General features: G+C 48.6%; 1 protein-coding gene across 5 annotated transcripts in view; it reads right to left on the bottom strand.

The window, feature by feature from the left end:
• The window catches only part of LRP1 (LDL receptor related protein 1), a 317944-nt gene that overhangs the window by 6777 nt on the left and 287471 nt on the right, over window positions 1–23696 (bottom strand). For all 5 annotated transcript variants that reach the window (XM_079967068.1, XM_079967067.1, XM_079967069.1 and 2 more), the window contains 20 exons: window positions 22919–23041; window positions 22013–22138; window positions 21039–21155; window positions 17445–17551; window positions 17018–17150; window positions 16347–16466; window positions 15476–15598; window positions 14757–14900; window positions 14377–14514; window positions 12855–12974; window positions 11232–11500; window positions 10949–11127; window positions 10762–10868; window positions 10038–10154; window positions 9291–9467; window positions 7831–7971; window positions 4176–4349; window positions 1908–2069; window positions 799–973; window positions 64–168 (listed from right to left, as the gene is read on the bottom strand). In XM_079967068.1, the coding sequence (XP_079823194.1) occupies window positions 64–168; window positions 799–973; window positions 1908–2069; window positions 4176–4349; window positions 7831–7971; window positions 9291–9467; window positions 10038–10154; window positions 10762–10868; window positions 10949–11127; window positions 11232–11500; window positions 12855–12974; window positions 14377–14514; window positions 14757–14900; window positions 15476–15598; window positions 16347–16466; window positions 17018–17150; window positions 17445–17551; window positions 21039–21155; window positions 22013–22138; window positions 22919–23041 (2857 nt within the window). The remainder of the gene's footprint in view (window positions 1–63; window positions 169–798; window positions 974–1907; window positions 2070–4175; window positions 4350–7830; window positions 7972–9290; window positions 9468–10037; window positions 10155–10761; window positions 10869–10948; window positions 11128–11231; window positions 11501–12854; window positions 12975–14376; window positions 14515–14756; window positions 14901–15475; window positions 15599–16346; window positions 16467–17017; window positions 17151–17444; window positions 17552–21038; window positions 21156–22012; window positions 22139–22918; window positions 23042–23696) is intronic.

Below are 23696 nucleotides of genomic sequence, written 5' to 3'. Positions count from 1 at the left end.
CTCACTGAAAGTAAGCAGGCATGCGCCCCCTTTCCCTTCACCCCAGTTTCCCTCCAAACTCACTGGCACTCAGGCATCGAAGTTTCAGCATTCATGGTGCAAGTGCCCCCATTGTAGCAGTAGTTGTTGCAAGTCAAGCAACTGGGGGCTATCCTGCCATCAGGGCAGCTGCAATGTAGAAGGGAGATGCGGTCAATGTGGCAGAAACTCCCCCTCTCCCTCCCTCTGCTACTGCCCAAAGAGTAAAACACAACCAGTTACAAGTCCAACCCTACTAGCCTATCTGTCCCCAGCAGCTTCCTGCCGTAGGAGCGTTAACACCCCCCCCCGAAACAGGCCTTCTCTCCAGCACGGCCTCTGCGTGTACCTCAACTTACCACCCCTGCTCCCATCTTTTAAAGTTCTGCTTGTGGGATCCTGTCCCAACCCCTAACACACCAACCACAGAAACTGATCTAGGAGACCCCTCACAACTTAACAACCAGGGATACTTTGGATAGGACTCCCATGGTGTCCCCTTGGAAAGGATACGAGACAGCTGTGTGCACACACATAAAAGCCCCACAAATGTGTCCCGCAACATCACAGCAGCCCAACTTGTTTCCCCAAAAACCATATCCTAGTTCCTCGCCACTTGGGTGTCCACGGTGACTGTCCAGTTCCCCCTGCCAGCTGCGTTGTGTGGTGCTTCTCCAATGCCTCTATGGGCAGGGCACCCAAAGCACTCTTGATGCCTATCTCTCAGGACCATCTCAGACCTCCTCTTCTTCCAACCCCCAAGCAACTCTTGGCACCTACGTGCAGCTGACGTTGCCAGTCTGCTGGATGATGGAGCAATTGCCCTTGAGACAGCGGTCACACTTGTTATGCTGGCAGCGGTCACCATAGTAATATGGCGGGCAGCGGCACAGGCGAGCTCCAGCGGCAGTCAGCTGGCACACACCGTTGTTCTCACAGAAGTTTGAGCACTGGCCTGAGGGGTACAGAAAAGATGATGCAGCACGAGGCATAGGATTCGTTCCTGAACAAGGTCCTGACTCTCTACCATACTCCAGGGTTCATAAACTTCATCTCGGTTGCACTGTCTATTTAACATTTGTTCATTTATTTAACAATAAAAAATATATTTTTAAAAAATCAATCACAAAAGGGGCAAATTCTCAAGTGCTTTTCTGACAGTCACCCCACTGATGGGGCACAGGAATTAGACCTCACACTGGGTGGAAATGAAGACACAGTGATTCCCCTGCAATGTGATTTTTGCTGAAGATACCCAAAGAAGAATTCAATGTCCTCAGTTTGGTGTATTAAAATTAAATCAGACAATAAATGGGATGTTTATCTGCAGGAATTAACAAGCTTTCCCTGCCGTCAGACATGTGTTTATTCAGCTAAGATTTCAAATGACTCGCACAGAATATGTGACCAGTAAATTATTTAATGTTGTCTTGGCATATGCAGACGAGGCTGTATTGGAGACCTTGTGTGCTAGACTAGCCCTCTCATCGCCCTTTTCATGCACTTCACTCAGGAATAGATTCCACTATTCATTGTGTAACTTTTTTAGAAGGTCAATCAGGTGATTTCAAATCAGGCAGTTGCTGGTTGACGCAAACAAGTTTTAAAAGTTTGTTTTATAAGCTCTAGCAGTGAAAAGTTATGGGCAAGTTTTCTGATCTATAACAGTGTTGACTGTCAAGGCGTGTTTTTTTTAGACTAAATGCTTTGATCATTTGTGGTTCTGAAAATAGGTTTTCACTTTACTCTTGGATTGTATTGTTTGTTTTTGTGATTTATATTCTAAGAAACTAAAAAATCTGGCCGATCTCCCTGACATTTCCTCCTTTGGCCAGTGTGTGTGTGTGTGGGGGGGTCTGCTGTGGCCTTGGGAGCTGGCAGGCACTTACGATATTGGCACTTGTCACCGATGAAATCAGTTAGGCAGCGGCAGTTGGGCTGGTTACCCTGGTTGACGGTGCAGCTGCCGTTGTTGAGGCAGTAGTCTGTGCACAGCTGCTTGTTGCACCGAGAGCCAGTGAAGCCGTTGGGGCAGCGGCAAGTCGGCATCCCTGGGGTGGGAGGGTAGAATGCAGGTTATCGTTAGCAGGGCTGGGCCATATAACTGACTTAAGGCTACATGGACTGCTGCAGCCAACAAAAGGCACCTGTCCTGCATATGTTGTTGTGACTTCAAGTCCCACCAGCCCCATTCAGCAAGGCCAATGGTCAGGGATGATGGGAGTTGTAGTCCAGTGACATCTGGAGGACCACATGTTTCCCCCACCACAGGCATAACAAGATCTTTGAGGAAACCCAACAGCCAGTTGAATGTGTATGGTATCTCCTGGGAAGTTGTGATCCAGGAACATGGCAGACAGGAGAATATTTTACCACTCTTGTATTTCATAGAATCACAGAATTGTAGAGTTAGAGGGACCCCAAGGGCAATGCAGGAATCACAGCTGAAGAATCCCCAACAGATGCCTTTCCACCCCTGTTGGGACTTAATCCCATGTTTTTAAAAAACATTACCTCAATTTTATTGTTTAACTTTGGGAAGATTATAAGTACATAAAAAGGTAAAGGTAAAGGTACCCCTGCCCGTACGGGCCAGTCTTGACAGACTCTGGGGTTGTGCGCCCATCTCACTTAAGAGGCCAGGGGCCAGCGCTGTCCGGAGACACTTCCGGGTCACGTGGCCAGCGTGACATCGCTGCTCTGGCGAGCCAGAGCCGCACACAGAAACGGCGTTTACCTTCCCGCTGGTAAGCGGTCCCTATTTATCTACTTGCACCCGGAGGTGCTTTCGAACTGCTAGGTTGGCAGGCGCTGGGACCAAGCAGCGGGAGCGCACCCCGCCGCAGGGATTCGAACCGCCGACCTTTCGATCGGCAAGCCCTAGGCGCTGAGGCTTTTACCCACAGTGCCACCTGCGTCCCTTTATAAGTACATATGTTTTACTAAAACAAACAAAGAATCAACAAAGAATCTTTAGAGGGCAGGAATTTTATTTTGTTACCCTGGGATCCATTTTTTCCTTTACTGCAGGTGTGGAGCTATGGATCAGGATCTGCCCCCCCCCCCCAGGCCAGTGGGCAGGGTCACCTGTCAACCACATGATTCAACTTCAGGTGAAGAACTGGGAGCACTCTCCATGTGGGCTCATAACTCTTCCCTTGCACCTCTGGCTTTAAGCCGTGGCTGCAAAGGAAGAAGCTTGGAGTCACAGTTTCGGGAGGGATCGGCTCCAATGGGGAGCTCCGATTCCAGCGGCATTTGCACCTGGCCACTTTCAGCAGGTACTGGATGCACGAAGGAGCTCCTGAGTGCAAAACAAGTCTCCCTTGCAGGCTGGCATCTGGCACCATATTTAAAAGGCACATGCAAAGAACGATTGGCAGCACATTCTAAGGCTCTCAACTATACCATGTGGTGGTGGTGCTGTTGTTGCTGCTATTATTATTATTATTATTATTAAAATTTGTATACCACCCTTCACTTGAAGATCACAGGGCAATTCACAACATAACAATACAAAATGAAAACACAAAATGCATAATAAAACAAAACAAAACAATAGCCCCTCCCCCACAGACACATTTTAAAGGCCATAGAATGTTAATCAGCCAAACACCTGGTTGAAGAGAACTTTTTTCGGCTGGTGGCTAAAGATATGCAATGAAGGCGCCAGGCAAGCCTTCCACAAATGGGGAGGCACTGCAGAAAAGGCCTCTTCTTGTGTTGCCACCCACTAGAGCTCTTGTGCAAGAGATACACAAAGAAAGGCCTCGAATGACGACTGCAGCTCTACTTCCCCCAAAGCTGATGACAAGTATGGTGTAGATGATCCTGGCTGGGGGGAAATGGCCCTATATGGGCCTCATTTAGGCCTGGAGTCTGAAGGTTCCCCACGGCTGTTTAACTGCTGCTGGCATGAGCCCTCAGCTCCAGTTCAGTTTGGAACAAAGATCAATTTCTTTTTTTTTTTGCCACAAACAATAGGGAGCTGAAAAGTCTCAAACCACAAACAGATTAACACAACTTTGCAGAAGCCCATGCAGAAAATCAGATGCTGAATTTTAACTTCAGCCCTTGAAGCAATGGGTCTCCTTGTTTCTGGTGTCTCCTCCGCTGCCCTGACTCCAACCCTTCTCCCAGCACCCCACCCCGCTCACCAGATGGGGAAGCAGCACAGGTGCCCCCGTTCTGGCAGTAGTCAGAGCACTGGTCATGCTGGCACTTGTCCCCGATGTAGCGCGGCTGGCACCGGCACTTGGGCTGCTTGCGGGCATTCAAGAAGCAGCTGCCACCATTGAGGCAAACCAGGTCACAGGTGTCGGTGGCTGGAACTACAAGAGAGGAGAAAAGAAAAGCAGGCAAGAAAGTGAGTGAGATACTCATTATTATTTATAGTTTACTTAGTGTTGTCACGGACTGGCTGAATGCAGAGGAATAGTGGGAGGCACCAGATGGGGAACCCCCCCCCCCAAGAGACGAAGGCTCAAAGCCTGAGGATTGGTAGTGGGATGACGATGAGTGGTTAGACAGAGAAGAGGGAGAAAACTGGGAGAAGCTGGTGTCAGAAGCTGGAGAGGCAACAGGGTTAAGTGAGTAGGGAGAATCAGACGCAGAGGTGGAAGCAGGAGAGGAGGGAGACCAAGAGGCAGGGATGGGTCAGGCTGGGGAAGAAGCCAGGTCTCTCCCTCCTACTGCAATAAGCTCCTCCTTGTTTCCCAGGACCAGAAGAGCTATGAAGAGGGAGAAGCAGAGAGAGGTGTGCTGGCGGAGTCTCAGATTGCTTGGGAAGGATCCTGGGGAAGGAGGAGATTTAGTCAGCTATGGGGAGTGTCGGCATCCTTTGGAAGTCAGGAAGCCAGCTGGCTAGCCCCCAGCTGCATCCCAGCTGGCTAGCCCTTCCAGCCGTGACGATCCCCCGATCTCTGGTGCGACATAAATCAGTGACTCAGACTTCAAAGCCTGAGCACACTATATTAGCAAAACATACTGCGCAAACAGAAGTGGCATGAGGCTTGTGGAAACATACTAACAGCTGCAGATTTATTAAGCATAAATCAGGACAAAGAAAACATGTCGTCTCTCTTTTGTCTTCTCAGAGAGAGAGTCAAAAGCAAAAGCTATACACACAAAGGAAGTTCCCAGCAAACTGTGCTGGAATGTAAACAGACATGTGACACATAACAATCCCATGTCTGCTCCTTAAGGTGGAATGGAAATTCCCAACATCCTCCCCCTTTCCATGTAACCTATGGCGCAATATTTCAACCTAACTGCAACCGCTGTACATAAATCTGAAGTTGTTCCCTGTTAACAACTTTAGACAACAGATCTGCAGGAATCTCGTTTCCTGGCATGTAGGACACCTGAATGAGTCCTTTCCAAAGACACTCCCTTGCACGATGTAATTTCATCTGCAAGTACTTGGTTCTTTGCTTGCAACTCTCTGAAGTTAGCAAAGCCAAACAGGACCTGTTGTCTTGGTAAACCTGTATAGGACATTTCACATTAACCCTGACGTCCTGAAACAGTTGTAACAACCATTCACAATCCATAAGTGAATATGAGAGTGCATTGAGTTCAGCTTCACAAGAACTCAGACTCACTGTTGTCTGCTTCTTGCACAGCCAAACAGACACTGGTTATACATGTAGCACACCCCGGAAGTGCTTGTGCCATCTGTGGTGCCACTTCCAAAACTTGCATCTGCAAAAATCTCAAGACCTCCAGACTTCAGATTAGCGAATCTGAATCTGTAGTGCATAGTACCTCTCAGGTAACATGCTATGCGCTTGAGAGCTTTCTAATCTTGAACAGTTGGATTGTTAGTGTGTCTTCTAAGCAGATTAGTGCTCACAATCCTACTGTTCAGGATTGGAAAGCTCTCAATGGAGCATTGCAACATGGCTCCCTCTCTCTATAGCATCAGACAGCAAAGAGAAAGAACAAAGGACAATAGTCCCACTTCATGGACCATAGTAACACAAACATCCTGTCTCCATCACTTCCCACTCTGTGGAGTCAAAACATACACCGTCAGGTGAAAGACAACAATCCCATGATTGCAATCACGGAGCAGGAATTCTAACATCGAGGTGGGGACTGTTAGCTCTAAAACTGCCTCATAAGGGCAAGACCTAGCGAAAAGAGTTGCTGTGCTCATTAGGCTTGTCACTCCTAAGCTGGCCTTGGTTTTTTCTAATAATGAGTTAACTTCACTTACTCAGTGTTATTTATTCCCGACAAGAGCCATCAATGTACATGGGATTTTGGAGAGCACAAGAGAATAGCTCATGTAGCTTGAGACAATGAAGTCTAGAGGAATTTGTCTATTCCTCCCCCATCTCCAAAGGAGACAATAGATTTGGGAGGAGGTATTGTCTATGAAAAGCAAAAATAAATAAAATAAAGAGTGTTTATATGGTGGGAGTTTTGTTTCAGTCTCACACTGAATAGCCCCAGGATGCATATGAATTTTACATTGTATCCCTTGGTTACTGTACAAGCCCTCAAGTAATAATTCCTGCATTTACCTCTCGATGATGCAAGCCAACCTCTGGCTAGGCATGAATCACTGGATCTAAGCAAGAATCTGTGAGGGAGTTCACAGCAGCTCACCTCTCCCATGTTGTGGGGAGGGCAGATGGCAATTGGTTCAAGGAAGGGCACATGCCTTGCTTGCAGAAGGTTTCAGGGTCAACCCCTGGCATCTTCCACTAAAAGATCAGATACTAGAATCAAGTGAAAGTTCTCTGTGTGTCCCTGAAGAGCCACCACCAGGCAGAGCAGACAATACTAGATGGACAAATACTATGATGTGGTGAAAGGCAGCTTTCTTCCTTGTATAATGGGAATTTCATGTCCTACAATATCTGCGAGAGAGGCCCTGCGGCAAGGTGTGTGTTCACAAGCAGCACAGGGCCTTTTCAGTAGTGGTCCCTATCCACTGGGATGCACTGCCCAAGCAGGTAATTCTTCAGTCTCAACCTCCTTCCTCTATTTTTCATTTTTAAAAAGTGATTGGTGACTGCTGATTTGGTTGTAGGATGTAATCCCTATTTGCTCATTTTAATTATGTGCCTGAAGTTTTTCATTCTCGTTTTCATCAGGGTACTCTGTAGGATTTTCAGTGTGTAAGCTGCATGGAGTGAGTCCACAAGCAGGAAGGAACTTAACATCACTTATTCTCCAAAGCAGACAAAAGGATGTGAGTGAAAACTGGAGCAGGAAAGAGACTTGTTGCTGCCCTGGGAACAGAGTCAGATTTCCATGCAGCTATTGGCACTATGTTTTTGCCTTTCCTGGTTGCTTCTCCTGAAGAACAATAAACACCAGCCACTCGGACAAAACCCAACACAGTGGGTTCCAGTTGCGCCAGTGCATGTATAAAGAGGGATCTTCAGAGAGCAGAAAAAGTTCATCTAGCCTAGTATTGTCTACTCTGACAGGTAGCAGCTTCTTGGGGTCTCAAGAGAAGAAGTCTTTTACATCACCCAATCTTTTTTTAAACTGGAAATTCCAGGGACCGGAACAGGGAGCTTCCTCATACAAAGTGTGTGCCCAGCTTCCGAAATATGAACCCAGAGGCAGCCAAAGGCATAACGTGGCCAGTATATTTGACACAAACTGATGGTGACTCACAAGGTCACAGGGGCTGCCAGCACTGGGAACTGAGGACAGTCAACTGAAAAGAACGAAGTGCAGATTTCACTTCCTGGGCCAGGGGTTAAAAACAGAAGGCATTTTAACAGAGGGCAAAAGCAGTATGGTTGAGGAAGGCAGGAAGTGCCTCGTTCTGCGTGTGTAAGCACTTACCTACAGGTGAGACGGTAGGTGAGGGGACGAGCACACAGGTGCCATTGTCCAGCCTCCTGCCATTGGGGCAGGTGCACACAGGGCCGCTGGGACTCAGGAGGCAGAGCCATTCACATTTCTTCCTGTCGCAGGGGTTGGTCACTGGAGAGGAAAGACGCCAAGCAATAAGAGTTCAGCAGAGGCTGTTGCTGGATGGCAGCCCCTCTGCTTCTCAAAATATGGTCTGAAAGAGAACTTACGAGAGGCTTGCACTCTCCAGCCTCTGAACTGCCTCTTCCTCACCTGGTTTCTGAATGGCCCCTCTGCTATCCAGCCTGCTCTCTCCTGGCTCAGTCACCACTGGGGCCATATTTCAGGCTTAGGCAAACTCCGGCCCTCCAGATGCTAGCAGGACCAGTGGTCAGGGATGATGGGAATTATAGTCCCAAACATCTGGAGGGCTGGAGTTTGCCAATGCCTGCCATATTTTCTACATCAGTTTGCCATCATGTCCCCTTATCATAAAACTGCAAACACCAAGAGCCCCCAGTTTAACTAACTGCTGTGTCTGCTGTGTTAATTGATTTATGAAGTTGGACTGAGGAGCATCCATTCAGGCAAAATCATGTTACTGAGCAGATTGCAGATTGCAGAAAACGAACGGTTCTGTTGTCCACTTTCCAGCCATGCACCTGCATTCCCGGCAGGAATCCAACCATTGCTGGAAAGTCCCCAAGGAAGCAGATTTGGCTACCTGCCTGGGCAGTCATCTCTATTCCTTCCCATGTCTAAAAGAAAGATTCAGACTCACAAAGACATCTCCATATTATCTCTTCAACCTCAGATCTACTATGGGTCTCCTAAGTTGGGCTAGCATGACTTCCTCACCATGACTTCCTACCCTCTTTTGCTATGAAGCAGAGGTCTAGACTGGGGGGGGGGGGAGCGGCGCTGCCCCAGGCACATTTTTTTGAGCGGGCGCAACTAGACGCCCACATGACAGGCTCCCTCATTGAGGCTGGAGCTGTGAGGAGGGCAGTTGCGTCCAGGCCAGGCCTTGATGGCTGGGGTAGTGGCAGCACCTCCTTGTCCTCATGGCTGGGGAAGGGATGCTCTCCGCTGGGCTCTGGTGTGCGAGGAGGCCGCAGCTCCACTCCTGGGTCAGGCCTGATCCGAGGCTGGAAGCGGCAGAGGAGGTAGCAGCATCGCTACACCTCTCCTCTGCTGGGCTCTGGCAATGGTTCAGTGTTGCCATGTCAGAGCTCCACTCCCAGGTTATGCCTGACCTGGGGGCAGGAGAGGCGGCGGCAGCATTGCCATGGCTCTCCTCCACTAGGCTCCAGCGCATGAGGGAGCTGCAGAGGCAGCTTCCTCGCGGGACAGCCCAACACCGATGAGCTTCCTAGTCCAACACTTGCCCCACCCACCTGCAACCTACCTAAGCTGTATGAAGGCTGGATGCCCCAACATGCAATACTAACCATCTGGCTGTTTATACTGGTGGTACAGCACCACATCGGTGGCATGGTTGAGTCCAGCTGTAAGGTTGGTGACGGACCCATTACCAAACTTGTGAATCTTGAAGATGCGGTTGTTGATGTAGGTGACGCCATAGATGTAGTCTTCAAAAATATCGATGCTGAAAGGGTGGCTGAGCCCTGGGGTAGAAGGGGGGTGGAAGCAGTGTTAGAAACTGGCTGTGCAGCTCTGCTAATGGACACATAATTCAGGATACTGGAAGGATCTTGAGTTCAGTTAGGTGAGCTGTGGAGGGGTGGGCAGGTAGAAGATGTTTCCCATTTTTGGGCATTGTGGAGAGGCAAGGGATTCAGAATCCTGTGGGAATGGCAGATAAAAACACTCTCAAGTTCCCTTAATAATGAGCCCATTAAGTGGCAAGCTCTTCTCAGCATTAATTCTTTCAACACCAGCTGCAATACTACAATGGGACCAAGATGCCTCTCTCTAGGAAGAGGTGGAAGGAGACTGAAGGGGGGAGGGTGGTGGGTCTAGCACTACAGCTGCTGCTTTGGGTTGTGTTAAGGGGACTAACCATGATCACTGTGCTGCCCCTTTGGTCTTCCTTATTTTTTTGCCAAAAGCAAAAAAAGGGCACTGGGAACACAGATCTAGAGGTGGAGGAAGAGCTATGGAGGGACTGAGCACACCGAGACCAGCACCACCCCATGGCTTCCCCAAAGCTTCTTCCCCCTGCACCCACCACCTACCTTTCTTGCTGTCAATGGCCACCACTGGGTCAGTGCCATTGAGCCGGATGCTGCCAATCACTGAGAGCTTGGCATCAGCCCAGTACAGGCGCTCGTTATGGTAATCAACAGCCAGACCTGCAGGCAAACAACAGCAATTTATGAGTGAGTATCAATGGTGACCTGTGGACCATATATATGCCTTAAGTGTCAAAAGTATGAAGTGGGCTTCCCAAAGGATATGGAGCCTGTTGCTTAGAAAGGTGTACATCCCCGCCCCCCCCCCCGCCCCGCCAGGCTGGCCTTCACATGTCCGGCCAGGGCAAGCAGAGGAGCTGAGACTTTCCAACCCTCCTAATCTCTCTGGTGGTGTATCAGTCAAAGACTAAGCAGCCCTTCCCCTAGACAGGGTTTCCCAAACTTGGGTCTCTAGCTGTTTTTGGACTATGACTCCCATCATCCCTTGCTAGCAATCCCTGGGTCAGGTCCAGCTAAGAGCTAAGGAAACAGAACTGGGAAAGAGATTCCTGTGCCAGAAAGCTTTGGGAATGCCTGCAAGAAACAGGAGGCAATGTAAGGAGATGAGCTAACAGCCACAAGGCAACTTCTGACGTTCCCACGTTTGGGAAATTTGCCCAGTGCTATCAATGAAACTGTGGTGTGTTGATACAGAAAAGAGGCAGCCCTGGGCATGGCTGCGCAGCATGAGTGAGGCTCGACACTCACACACCCCGACCAGACTGACCTGTTGGCCACTGGATGTTGTCCTGCACAAGCGTCTCCCTCAGGGTCCCGTCCATTGCCGCCGTCTCAATCTTAGGGTGGTTCCCCCAATCTGACCAGTACATGGTGCTGGAAAGAGAAAGCCATGCTGTGAGGTGTGGAAGGGAAGAGAGAGTTGCAAGAGTAAGCTGTGGTGGGTCTTGTCTTACCCTCGGAGCGGGTCCACCACGATGGCATGTGGCTCGTCAATCATGCCTGAGATGAGCGTCTTGCGGTTCTCGCCCTTCATCTGTGCCACTTCAATGACGTCACGCCCCGAGTCTGTCCAGTAAATGTTCCCAGCCACCCAGTCAATGGCAATGCCCCGTGGCATCTTCAGCCCCGAGATCTGCAGGAAGCAAGGTGAGCACCGAGAGTTTGGCCAACCTCAGTTCCAGTGCCCCCCCCCCGCCCCAAAGCTGTGTTATCTCATGGGCAAAGCCTGCCACTTACATTGAGGTGGGTGACGCCGCCATCTATCTGCCGTCGATTGCGATTGGAGGCACTAGAGCCAGCAGAGGATGGCAGCTCACGGCAGGAGATGCGCCCTGTGTGCCAGTTGGTCCAATAGATCTTGTTGCCCTTGACGTACACATCCATGGCAGCAATGCGGACAGTTTCATCCCCTTGGAAGGCAGGTTCATAGGCAGAGTTGGGGTTGAAGGGGTACATGCTGCGGATCTTGTTGTCGTCAGCAATGTAAAGTATCTGGTAGTCAGACCCTGGAGAGGAAGAGGAAGAGTATCAAAATGGGAGGGGACTTCACTGCAGTGAAGAGAACAAGCTGGAGGAGAGGAGGGTGATGTAAAGGGAAGTTTGTTAGGCAAGATAATGCAGTTGGCAAGGCACCAATATGACGTACTCTGTCTTATTTTGGCAAGTTGTACTTTGGGCTCATCCAGAGATCCTTTTGCACTGCATTTTTCAGGCACAGGCCAGTGCTCTCATTGAGCAGTAAAACATGGGTTTTCCAGGTAAAGCACCAGGACAAAAAGAAACCCCTTGGGAATGGAGCTTTAAAGCCCAGACCCATGCCTAGAAACACAACACAAAAGGAAGTCTAGATAGGCCCTTTGATGCACACCGTGATTGCAATCTAAAACCCCATGCTCACTTGAGACGTCCACCTGCCAGCGAAGTCAACTCTGGGGAAGCTCCACTGACTTGCACGCATGAGCATCTTTGGATGTGGCCTAGAACTGAAGGCCTTGTACGAAAGCAGACATGACTGTCAGAGCATGTATCACAGACGTGAAAATGGGAGGGTGGGGGGTCATTCTTAGGGCCCCAGGCTCAAAGAGAATTTGCAGATACACAACAACCCAATCCAGTTAAAAACTGCATACATTTTAAGTAATCTTTGACCCCTACCTATTGGGAAGGTAGGTGGGGGTAGGAAAAGCAGCCACTGGACATGATCCAGCCAAAATGAAGGACTCCCAACTCCCAGTGTTTTTGATGAGAGAGTTAAGGTTGGTTCTAGTTCACTCCCACTGAAATATATCACTGCAGTTCAGAGGCGGTGTGTCCTGTTTCGCCACCTAAGATGAAAAGGGGAAGGGCTGCTCTGCCCTGCCACATCTGCCGCTGGTGGAGAAGTGACACCACCATCAACAATGATTTGAGGCAATTTGGGGTGGGATCTGGCCTGAAACTGGCACCACTGTAGCGGAGGCAGGAGGGCAGGTGGGAAACCCATGGGGGGCTTCTGCTGCCTCAAGCAGCAGCCTCACCCTGCTGAGCTGGCTCCCCTGCAGCTCCTTCAATGGTGGTCAAAGGATTCGTAAAAATAAATTACAGCCCCTTTCCCCACTGAACTAGGAGCAAAGCTGAGGAAGGACTGGGGTGGCAGGTAGAGTCTTTGGCCAGCTGAAGGAATCTACTTGGAAAGAAGAGGAATTGGAGATTCTGGCCAGAAGTGTCTGTCCATGAGGCATCATGCCTGAAGCTGTGTGTTACGCTAAGCAACGCCTTATAGCATGTGTCTCTTAAACATCATGAGCATGTGTACACACCCACACCCACACCCTTCATTGCCTCTGCAACAAAGCTCCCATCAGCCAAGCTCACTGGTACCTTCTGCCTTGCACATGTGATGGGTCTTCATGAAGTTCTTGGCACAAGTGCACATGTATGAGCCTTGCGTGTTGTTGCAGAGCTGTGAGCAGGTCCCAAAGTTCAGGCACTCATTAACATCTGGGCAGAGTAAGGGAGACACATATACAAGGTTATTGGAGGCAAATGCCAGAAGATGAATTACAGAGAATAACCACATTGTAGAATGATGTCTTTGTGCAAAACAGCAGCACACACGTCCCATCCTGCCATCGTCTCCAGTCAAATAGAAGCAATTTCTGCAGTATATAGAAAAAGCCAAAACGAGGTCCCAACACCATCCAGATGTGCAAGATGAACACTTCTGCAACAGAATTGCTTATGGTTATTAGAATCACCTACTGAAGTGTTCTTTAACTCTGGGTTGTCAGACCACAGCTCCCATCATACCTGATCGCTGGATAAGCCGCCTGGAGAAAGATAGGAGTTGTAGTCCCAAGAGCATCTGGGGACTCAAGGCTGAAGAACATGGGCCAACTGCATAGTGACTTTGGCATCAATTGTAGAGAGCAAAATATATTTTTCCCCTATTCCACCCACTGCAAAAACCTATTTTTAAAAAACTACAGCAAAAGATGTGTGCTTATCCAGTACTATCGTGTATCTTTTAGGGTCAATTCTGGCACAATGTTTTTCCTTCGGGTGCAATTCCGCTAAGAAGATGCATTTTTTAAAAGAGGAAACAGAAAAATCCATTTAGATTTCCAGAAGAATGTCCACAAACATGATACCAAACCAGATTCCTGCCTGTAGACTTTCCCTAGCAACGCACCCAGGATCCCTCTTCTGGCTTTCCCCCTTTCTGTGCTCTGCTCATCTCATTATTGTTAGTTTGTAGGAGCCTGAAAGTGGGACCTTGTCTTTTCAAAGCCATTTTTGTACAAGCACTACAAAAGGATGCTATGGTTGTAGGCAATATTTGCTCATATATAATTATTTAACACCATCATCTTCTTCTTCGTCATTCTCATCAAACTGAATCTCATAATCACTAGGATTTGGGGTGGCATTCGCCCTGGGCAGCTCCCTACCAATCAGGTGTTAATTTACTGCTTTATAGCGGATTGCAAAAATTGACTTGTCCACAGTCACTGTCATTAGCCAGGGAGCTAGGATGAAAGATGCAATAAACTCAAATTGCAGCCCCTGCATGCCTGGCAGATTGCGAATGCCACCAGCCCATTTGTTGCTGTCTATCAGTACAGCAGTTCTGCCCAGAGGCCTGACTCACTGCCTTGCCTTCCATCAGCCACTTGTGCTTTCCCCCTCCACAGCTATGGATGCATTCTTCCCTTTTATGTAATGCTGAGGCAGTTGCTTCCCTAACTTTATTTACTGAACACACTTAGATCTCGCTCTTCAATCTTCCCTCACCTGAATCTCACAGACAACTTCAAAGGGGCTCACAAAGAATTTGAGGCGACTTCATGCTAGTGGCCAGCTAACTTCTGGCCTTGGCAGAACCTGTCTTTTGGCCCAATACCTTGGCAAGAATTCTTGTCTGGCACTTTCTGGAAGCCAGGGCGGCAGGTGCAATACACAGATGTGGGGGTCTGGACACATTTGGCTTCTTCGCCACACATGGTCACATTGGCCTTGCAGCCAATTGGCATCTTGAGATCTGAAGGCAGGAGACGGGAGCAGACAATCTTGCATCAGTAGGCAGAAATGGCAAGAGGCAAGAGAACAGCAGGAGGAAGATTGGGAGCATGTTTGTGATCGGCCAAGCCACATACATCCTCATTATAAGCTGGTCATACTGGGCTTATAATGCTCCCCCTCTCCACTTCCCCCCCAAACAAAACACCAGCTCCTCTGCTTGCCCAAAGGTATGCATGGTGCTTCAGCGATTCATCCCCTCACCCGGCAAGCAACTATCCTCATCGGACCCGTCTCCACAGTCATCAAAGAAGTTGCAGCGAAGCTCAGAACTGATGCATTTCCCGCTCTTGCAGAGGAATTCATTCTTCTCATGGCTGCAGCTCCTGGGCCTGGTGGTTGGCAAGTCTAAGAGGGTGCAGAGATGACAGTGAGAAGCGAAGAGAGTGTGTTGTGTTGTGTTGTGAAGTCAAAGTTAGCATCTGCCTATTCTTTTAATTCCCCCTCCCGCCCAAAAGAGCAGGATACTGAATCTTAGAGATGTGACTGGGCCATTCAAGTCAGAAAGACAGCACAGAGTAGCCCTGCCTACAGAGAACCATGCCTGTTGCACCTCGGCATGAGTCACTGCTCTGGGCATGCTTAAAATGATGAACCACACAGAGACATTCCAGAAATGTGAGTAATTCTTACTCTTTCATAATATGAAAGCAAACCATAATTTTAATTCAGAGAAGCATTAGCACAGTGATGGGGAAAAAGTGCCTCTCTACATGATGTTGGACTACAACTCCCATCATCTCCATGCAACCATGGGCCGTTCTAGTTGGGGCTCATGGGAGTTGGGAGTCCAAGAACACCAGGAGGGAAATAAGTACCTTAATCCCTGCTGTTACAGCTATGGTTTGGCACTACTACAGGTGACATAGGACTGGAGAGTTGTCCAAGGGAAGGTGGAGGAAGCAAGAAAGAAAGGCACTCACCACAGAATTGCTCATCAGTGCCATCACCGCAGTTGTCGATTCCATCACACTGGCGGCCAATCCAGAGACAAACACGGTCATTCTTGCAGCGGAACGGTCTGTTGGGGGGACACTGGAATTTCACTGCACCAGTAAACAGAAACAAATAGTCAGCGTGAATGTGGGAGCCAGAGGGACATGGAAATGTATGGGTGGCTGACAATGCAGGCCTTGCCTCTCTGCCTGCCTCTGCCTCCCCCCGCCTCCATTCTGCATCACTCTCCTCCATTCCTGGGGTGTGATTGCAGCTTTGGAGAAAACAAGCAAGGATCTGGTTACACAGTAAGACATGAAGCTGCTGTCTAGGGATCCAGGCTACTGTCCCACATAGGTTTTTATTTATTATCTTTATTTATTAAATTTGTATACCACCCTTCATCCGAAGATCACAGGATGGTTCACAACACAAAAATATTTTAAAAGACAAAATATATATTAAAAACAAGAACAAGAACAAAACAATATGCCCCACCCAACACATTTTAAGGGGCATTGGATGTTAATTAGCCAAAGGCCAGTTTGAAGAGGAACATTTTCACCAGGCATCTAAAAGTGTATAATGAAGGCGCCAGGCGAACCTTCCTGGGGAGGTCATTCCACTGCAAAAAGTGCCTGCTCTCATGTTGCCACCTTCTGGACCTCTTGCGGAGGAGGTACACAAAGAAGGGCCTCAGAGGATGAGCTCAGGCTCAACCTTTCCCAAGATCTTCATCCTGGGGGTGGGGGACCTTCCCCATGTGATGTGGATGCTGCCCTTCACTTTCTCAGTTCTGCAGAGCAGCAGGCAGGGAGGAGTATGAGAGGGTGCACCCAGAGGGGCCGAGGCACTCACAGCATTCCTCAGGGTTCTCATCTGAGTTGTCACCACAGTCATCTTCACCATCACACTTCCAGGCCAACGGCTTGCACAAGGTGTTGTTGCACTGGAACTCGTCCAGGGGGCAGGTCCGCACTGCAAAGTGGGGAAAGAAGCCCAGTCACATCAGCTACAAAACCTCCTCCTACAAAGCACTGAATCCCTCGAGGACAGGGAGGGAGAAACTGCAAAGGTGTGACACTGAGAGCCCCACTCAAGCTGCGAGTACATTTCAGAGGTCTTAAATCTTGAGCAGTGAGGAGTTCCACAACCAGTTCCTTGCACATACCACCTGATCGGGGGGGGGGGGGCTGGTGCCGGCACCTGGCATCTTTGGCAGCTGGCAGGGGACCCCTTGGAAATTTTGTTTGGCCCAGCATTCCGAACACCTGGATCAAGTCACTCTTTTAACATCCCATAGTCCCTTCAACTAGTGTCACTCAGGGTCCAATGACAGACAGAGGAAGTGTTGCCTAGTGCCCTCTGAAGCCTGGAGGCAACCCTGCACCTGCTTGCCAAGGGCTGCATACAGTCTGGGGGAAATGAGAGCAACCTTGTAACTTGTTACTTGGCGCTTCGCAGGTACACAGCGGTTGAAACCAGCATGATATCCTCTTCTGAGGAAGAGGGAGTAAGAAGGGCGTTACCTCCAGTGCTGCAGTCCTCTTCATCGCTGCCATCCATGCAGTCGGCATCAGCGTCGCAGCGCCATCGCAGTGGGATACAGTGACCGCTCTTGCAGTGGAACTGGTCTTGATCACAGCGAGGTTTGCATTCTTTCTGTGGGGAGAAAGCAAAGGAAACAGGGTTACCAAATCCCAGGCAGGCCTTATTTGGATAAGTGAATACCTAAAACACCCAGTAACATCCCATGTTTTTCACTGTAAGAGTTCTTATACCCTCCATGCCCCCTCCCTGCCTATTTACAGCAACACTTCACCAGCATTCAAATGAAGTTCCCCACACCTTTCCTAGAGTTAACCTGCTCCCAAGTTTGCTCCTACAAGAAATGAAAGCAGGCAAATTCTGGTGTTCTCTGATTGCTTAACACTTTGCACCTGACTTGCTCCTTACCTCATCAGAGCCATCAGCACAGTCATGGTCCCCATCACACTTCCAGCGGCCTGCAATGCAACGCCCGTTGGCGCAAGAGAACTCGCTTTCAGAGCAAGGCCTGGGTTCTGTAGGCAGAAGGAGCACATGAGCAGGTGAGATGGGAGGTTCCAGGGAGCACAGGAACACCTTCTGTTAAGTCAGGGATTAAACACTGCTGTCTATTATTCCCAGGGCATCTCTGGAAATATTATTATTCAAACAAACAAACCAGTGTCTTTTGACTTCAATGTGACAAAGAAGAGAACACAGGAAAGGCCACAAAGGACTTGCGGTGAGGGAAGAAGAAGAGGGGATACATGAGTGGTTTCTGGCTACATCAAACCCCCATTCTCCACACAAGCAGCTTCTGGCAGACAGTGGCAACCATCCCAGCCTCTCTGTCTCAACTGGGAATCCCAGGAGTGGAAAATATGAGGCAGTTCTGTTTGACAGCCAAAAAGCATCCCTACCTCCCACCACCCATAGCAGCTTTGCAGATGCAGGCAGCAGGGAGAGGAGGAGGAGGAGGAGAGTGGAACCTTATTTATACCCTCTAGATCACAGCTTTTGCAGCTTTTGCAGAGCTGCAATAGCTCAGCTGGTAGAGCATGAGACTCTTAATCTCAGGGTCCTGGGTCTGAGCCCCCCAATGGGCAAAAGGATTCTTGCATAGCAGGGGCTTTGACTAGATGACCCTTGTGGTCCCTTCCAACTCTACAATTATATGATCCGCCTCTATTTCCCCAAACATCTAAACATTCTCAGTGTGTGTTGTGTGGCATCGCCATGCTGCAAGTTACATGGTCCTTTTCTTGCCCCACTTAAGCGACTGTCACTAGGAGAGCAGGGAAATTTGCTGTACGAAGATGACCTATGCAGAGTTTCACTTAGATGCTCCAGGGGAGAGAAGGAGACACACAGATGACCATTTCTCCTGCAACCTTGCTTTTGGCATCTGCTTGTTTGATGGCAGCCCCTCAGAATATATTTTCAATCAATGTTATTACAAGTGTTACGAACACAGGAAACTGTCTCATTCCGAGTCAGACTATTGATACTAGGAGCTTGGTACGGTTTGCACTCTCTGGTTGCACTCTCTTCAGGGGATCAGGCAGGAGACATTCCCAGGCTTGTGTAGGAGATGCTGGGTTTTAAACCTGGGACTTTTTGCATACAGAGCATGTGCTCTAGCACTGAGTTATGGCCTTCCCTCTAACGCTGTTGCTTTTTGCTCAGGCAGGGCCAGTGTGGTAGGGCAGTGCCATGTCAACACCCTCTCGACACCATCATTGCTCCTGCTTACTGGGATGGGGCAGGGTGGCACTGAGGGTAGGGATGCATGGGTGCACTCATGGCAGGGTGACTGCGCAGCCTGCCTGGTCCAAGTGGCAAGTGGCAGCAGCATTGACAGGGCAGCACCCTGCCTGTTCCTGCCTCTGCTTTTTAGTGATCTAGACATACAAGGTACCACCCTAAGGGATGCCATGGGAAGCCCCACCCAGTTCCCATTGGTAATGGATGGCTTGCTAAGGAGAAACTGGATGGGCACGCTAACTTCACCCAACTGGAGTGGATGTGTGTCCTAGTTCGCAAACCTCTTTATCCATCAAAGGGAGGTATAGGAGAGAGACAGCAGATAAATGAGAGAAGGCATTATTATAGCCTGCTTTGACCTTAGGGATGGCCGGGAGTCAAGCAAAGCAGCACACACAGAAGCCCTCTCCATTCAATTACTTGGGGGGGGGGGGCGGAGTGGGAAATACATGGGAAATAACATGGCAATCCCAATACCACTATGGTCCTCCCACCTCTGCCCACCCCAGCCTTTCTTTCTACCATGGTTAAGGTTTTAAAGGGGAAAGGAAAAATATTTTCGACAGAAACCTACCTCTGCAAGCCCCGATACGACAGTGTGAAAATGGAGAAAAACGTAAGATGAAGTGAAATGGCACAAACTCAAATTACACAACATGGTAAAATAAAATAAAAAACCAAAAGAACCTGAAAGAAAGTCATGTCTAGAGTCTACGGGGGGGGGGGGAGTGGCAAGGGAGGAGGTGGGGCACCCATCGTGAATCTTAAAAACAGAACAACACCATCTGTTGCTGGAGGCCTTTTTGGTTTCTAATGAGATTTAAAGTAGGAGCCATTTGGCCTCCCTGGGATGACTGCAACTAAGTCATTCATTTATTAAATTTATCTCTATTTAAGACATTTATATACTGCTTCATTATTTACACTGCTAAGTGGTGCCAACAGAAAATGGGGTAAGAAGGTAATAAAAACTTATCATAAAACCAAACACTGCCTTAAAATGTTTGCTGGAACAAGGCATTCTTAGCTAGGAGGGGGCCCGTCTAACCTCAGTTGGGAGGGAGTTCCATAGGCTTGGGTCCAATACACAGAATGCATGGCTTCTAGAAGTTATGAAACATGCAACTGAGTCATGGGGGGGGGGGCAGCTAACAGAAGCTCCGTCAAAGATCTCAGTGACTGGGCTGGAATCACATGATGGGTCAGTTAGTCATCTGAGATTCTCTCCCCCCATCATCACTTGCTAGCTCTCTTTCGGACCACCTTTTTCATGCTGTGCAGATGAGAAGCCAACTGATGGCAGTAAAGCACTGTGGAATTGATGAACTCCCTCCCATGCTTGGAGATGGCCAAAGGCTGGCCATTGTTTGATGCACCTCTCACTTTAGCTAGGATCAGAGAGGGTAAGGCATACTTAAAACCAGCATTGCTGATGCAGGGTGAGAAGAGTTAACTTTCATGCTTCAAAAAATGGGGAAGTGCCTCCTAGTTCAGCCCCAACTAAACCTTTCTCCAAAAGACCTCACAAGTTGGAGGGGCTGAGAGCAGCCCAGCATTCTGAAACAGTAGAGGGCAAGCAGAGAGGAAGACAATTTAGGATGGTGCAACTAAAAGGTTATCTGGGCTTAGTCCTGCACCAGTGAGTCTGCACACTCACTTCACTCCAGGTTTGGAAGCTGCATGGAAGCCAGACTTTCCCCAGCAGCTACCATAGGCTGAGATGGTTGCAACAATTGGTGCCGAAAGGTAAATAGTTGTTGGCTTGGGCAGGGCTTAGGGCACATAATTTGAAGGCATTTTAGTGGAATTCTTGGCCGCCTCCCTCTCAATGTTATTTATACCAGAATAGACAGGACTATTGGGCCTGAAATTCAGCCAGTATTTTCTGAAATTTCATCATTCAGAGGGGGCAACCTATGACCCTCCAGATTTTTTTGACCACAACTCCCATTATAACTGCCCACGACTCTGCTTGCTGGGAATGATGGGAGTTGGAGTCCAGCAGCATTTGGACGTTCCCCATTGAATGCTCTAGTTTATTCCAGCCTCAAGGCCATCTTTTGCTTCCATACGTTGATGGGATGATCCTTTTCATAGAAAAGGAAGACCCAGATTTAAGTGTCCTCTTCCTACAAGCAATGCTAATTTTATTTCCTCCATCCAACAAGGACCAAGCCCACAGGAAAAGTCAGAAGACCGCCACCCTCCCCACATGCAAACATTCTGCTCTCCCAGTGAAGGGCTGAAGGGGGCACATACTACAGCTCTCCTCGTCAGAGTTGTCTCCACAGTCATTGTCATAGTCGCACTGCCAGCGACCCGGCACACAGCGGTTGTTCTTGCAGCGGAACTGATAGGGCTCACAAGTTCGCTCGTCTGAAAACAAAGGAAGTGACATAGGGAAGAGAAAAGGTAGGAAATGGACGACATCAGTAAATATAAAAGTAGCATCAAAAATAAAGCCCATCAAAAAAAAAAGCTATCCTTGCTCACAAGGCATCTTCTGGATGCCTTCTTGTACATAGAGCAGCTTGAGCACAAAGACAACTCCATCCTGCAAGGCCGATGGTCAGGGGTGCACTAGTCAGCCCTGCAATACCTGGAGGCAGAGCCGTAGCTCTGGCAGAACTGTCCAGATTGCGCCCCCTAGCCACGGACAGATTAGCTCTTCTTTCTGCCTCTCCTCCAACCCTGCCCCCTCCACCCATTCAATTCACCCTCTATTTAAAACCATTTCTTATGAGGCAATAATAAATATTTATATCGATGGACATATTTTAGCCGATTTTGCGCCCCATCGCCTGTGCCCCTGGTGGGGGCCCACCTTACCACCTCCTAGCTACAGCCCTGCCTGGAGGGCATCAAGTTGGCAACCCCTGTTTAATCTAAGTGGATTGGCAGGGACCAATCTGGACTGCAGCTCTGAACTTGGCTTAGAACAATCTGGGTGCATCTTAGGCAAAAAGGCTAGTATCTCTAGAGTCCCTCTTTTGATTGACTTCCTTTTTGACAAGACAGGAGGGGGACAAGGGATGCAACTGGTCTGCACCTTGGGACTTCCTATTTTGATTTGCACATGTTACAAAGGTGCTGCTTCCCTTATGCAGGCTCTCTCTAAGACTCTGGCAAATGTGCCACTTCTAGCTCCTTTCATAAACTATAGGAAAAGGAGCAAGCCAGACTCTCTGTCTTAGTGCAGCGTAGTTCGCCAGTTGACTGCACCAACAACTCACCACATTCTTCCTTGGGCTCGTCTGACCCATCTCCGCAGTCATCCTCCCCATCACATTTCCAACGTGCTGGGATGCACCGCCCCGAATCCTTGCACCGGAACTCATCCAGCCCACATCTCATTTGTGCTGGGAGGGTGAAGAGAGAAACATTTCAAAGGTTGGAAAGGTAAAATTGTCACTGTTGCAACCATTTGTTACAAAAATAAGGGCAGGGGAAGCACAGAAAATTACTTTTCTTATAAAAAGCTGTTTGAGAGTACACATGTAAATAACTTTGCACTAAGTACAAACAGAATCTGTTGTAGAACTTAGATCCCAGAAAATGACACCTTCTCTTAAATAGCAATCAAGTTGTACGGCTATTGCTTTTCAAACACTTGAGTTCTAGTAAATCCTTTCTAAATTTGACTTGTTGGCCAAGGAATCACTGTGATGCCGCCGAGGATTCTGGGATGTGTTCTAGGGTGTAGGACAGGCCTGTACAGCCCATTGCTCTACATCAGCTTTTCCCAACCTGGTACCCTCCATATGCTATGGACTACAAATCCCATCATCCTTTACTCTTGCCACGTTGGCTGGGGCTGATAGAAGTTGGGGCCCAACAGAATCTGATTGTGTTGGTTATGGATCCAATTTGGAGCAAATCCTTGCCCTAGGATGCAATTTGCACAAGGCTCTAACACCAAATAAGCAATTGGAAAGCTTATTTGCTGATTTCATAACAGCACTTCCATAACATTTTTGGCACACATGGCTGGCTAAGCTGAGGGCACCAAATCCATCATCTTCTCAAAAGCAGAGAGGCAGAGGCTTTCTAGCCAGAAGCTACGGGCTCATGGATCAGCCACCCTGCTCCCTGCCATCCCATTCCCAGGCCAAAAAGCCCTTGACACAGTAGCTCCTTACTGCAGTTTGCGGGTTCATCAGATCCATCCACACAGTCATTGTCGCGGTCACACACCCACACCCGCGGAATGCAGCGCTTGGTGATGGTACACTGGAACTGGTTTGGGGCGCAGGTCACTTCCGCTGCAACAGAAACAGAAGTCAAGAGGGAGCTCTAGGGCTGAATGCAGGCAGGAGTCTTCCTACACCAAAGGCTGACTCATGTAGAATCATGGAATTGTAGAATTGTAGAGTTGGAAGGGACCCCAAAGGTCACCTGGTACAACCCCCTGAAATGCAGGAATCTCAACAAGTGGTTCACCACCCAATCTGAAACCATGCTGCAAATGTGCTGCCAGCTTTACTGCTGTAACACTAAGATGATGGTACACCTTTACAATAATCAGGATACTACATATACTGTAATATTGCTATTCAAAGTGCTATTCAAATTACGCACTAGGTGTGTAATTCCACCCCTACAAAATCCCACTTTTCTTCTTTTCTTTAAACTGAGTTTTGAAATTTCAGAAGTCAGAGTAGGAACTGAGCAGGCTTTCCAGAAATCAGGGCTTTAGTGTCCTCATAACTCTTTGCCCTCACCATGACCACCTGAGCAAACTGAATTATGGACGATAAGCACATGACCATTATTGCAGGCTGTAAAATTCAACTCAGGAAACACAAAATATATAAAAAATTCCATAGGTCTGGAGTCCAGTAGATAAATGCTTATTGTACTGATCATACAAGGACATCTGTTCTTTTGACAGGCCACCGAAGTAGGAATGAGGAACCT

Source organism: Podarcis cretensis (genome assembly GCF_951804945.1).
Source record: "Podarcis cretensis genome assembly, chromosome: 2".
Classification (NCBI taxonomy): domain Eukaryota; kingdom Metazoa; phylum Chordata; class Lepidosauria; order Squamata; family Lacertidae; genus Podarcis; species Podarcis cretensis.
Note: the sequence above shows the minus strand (reverse complement) of the source record. Positions and strands in the feature narration are given on the sequence as shown.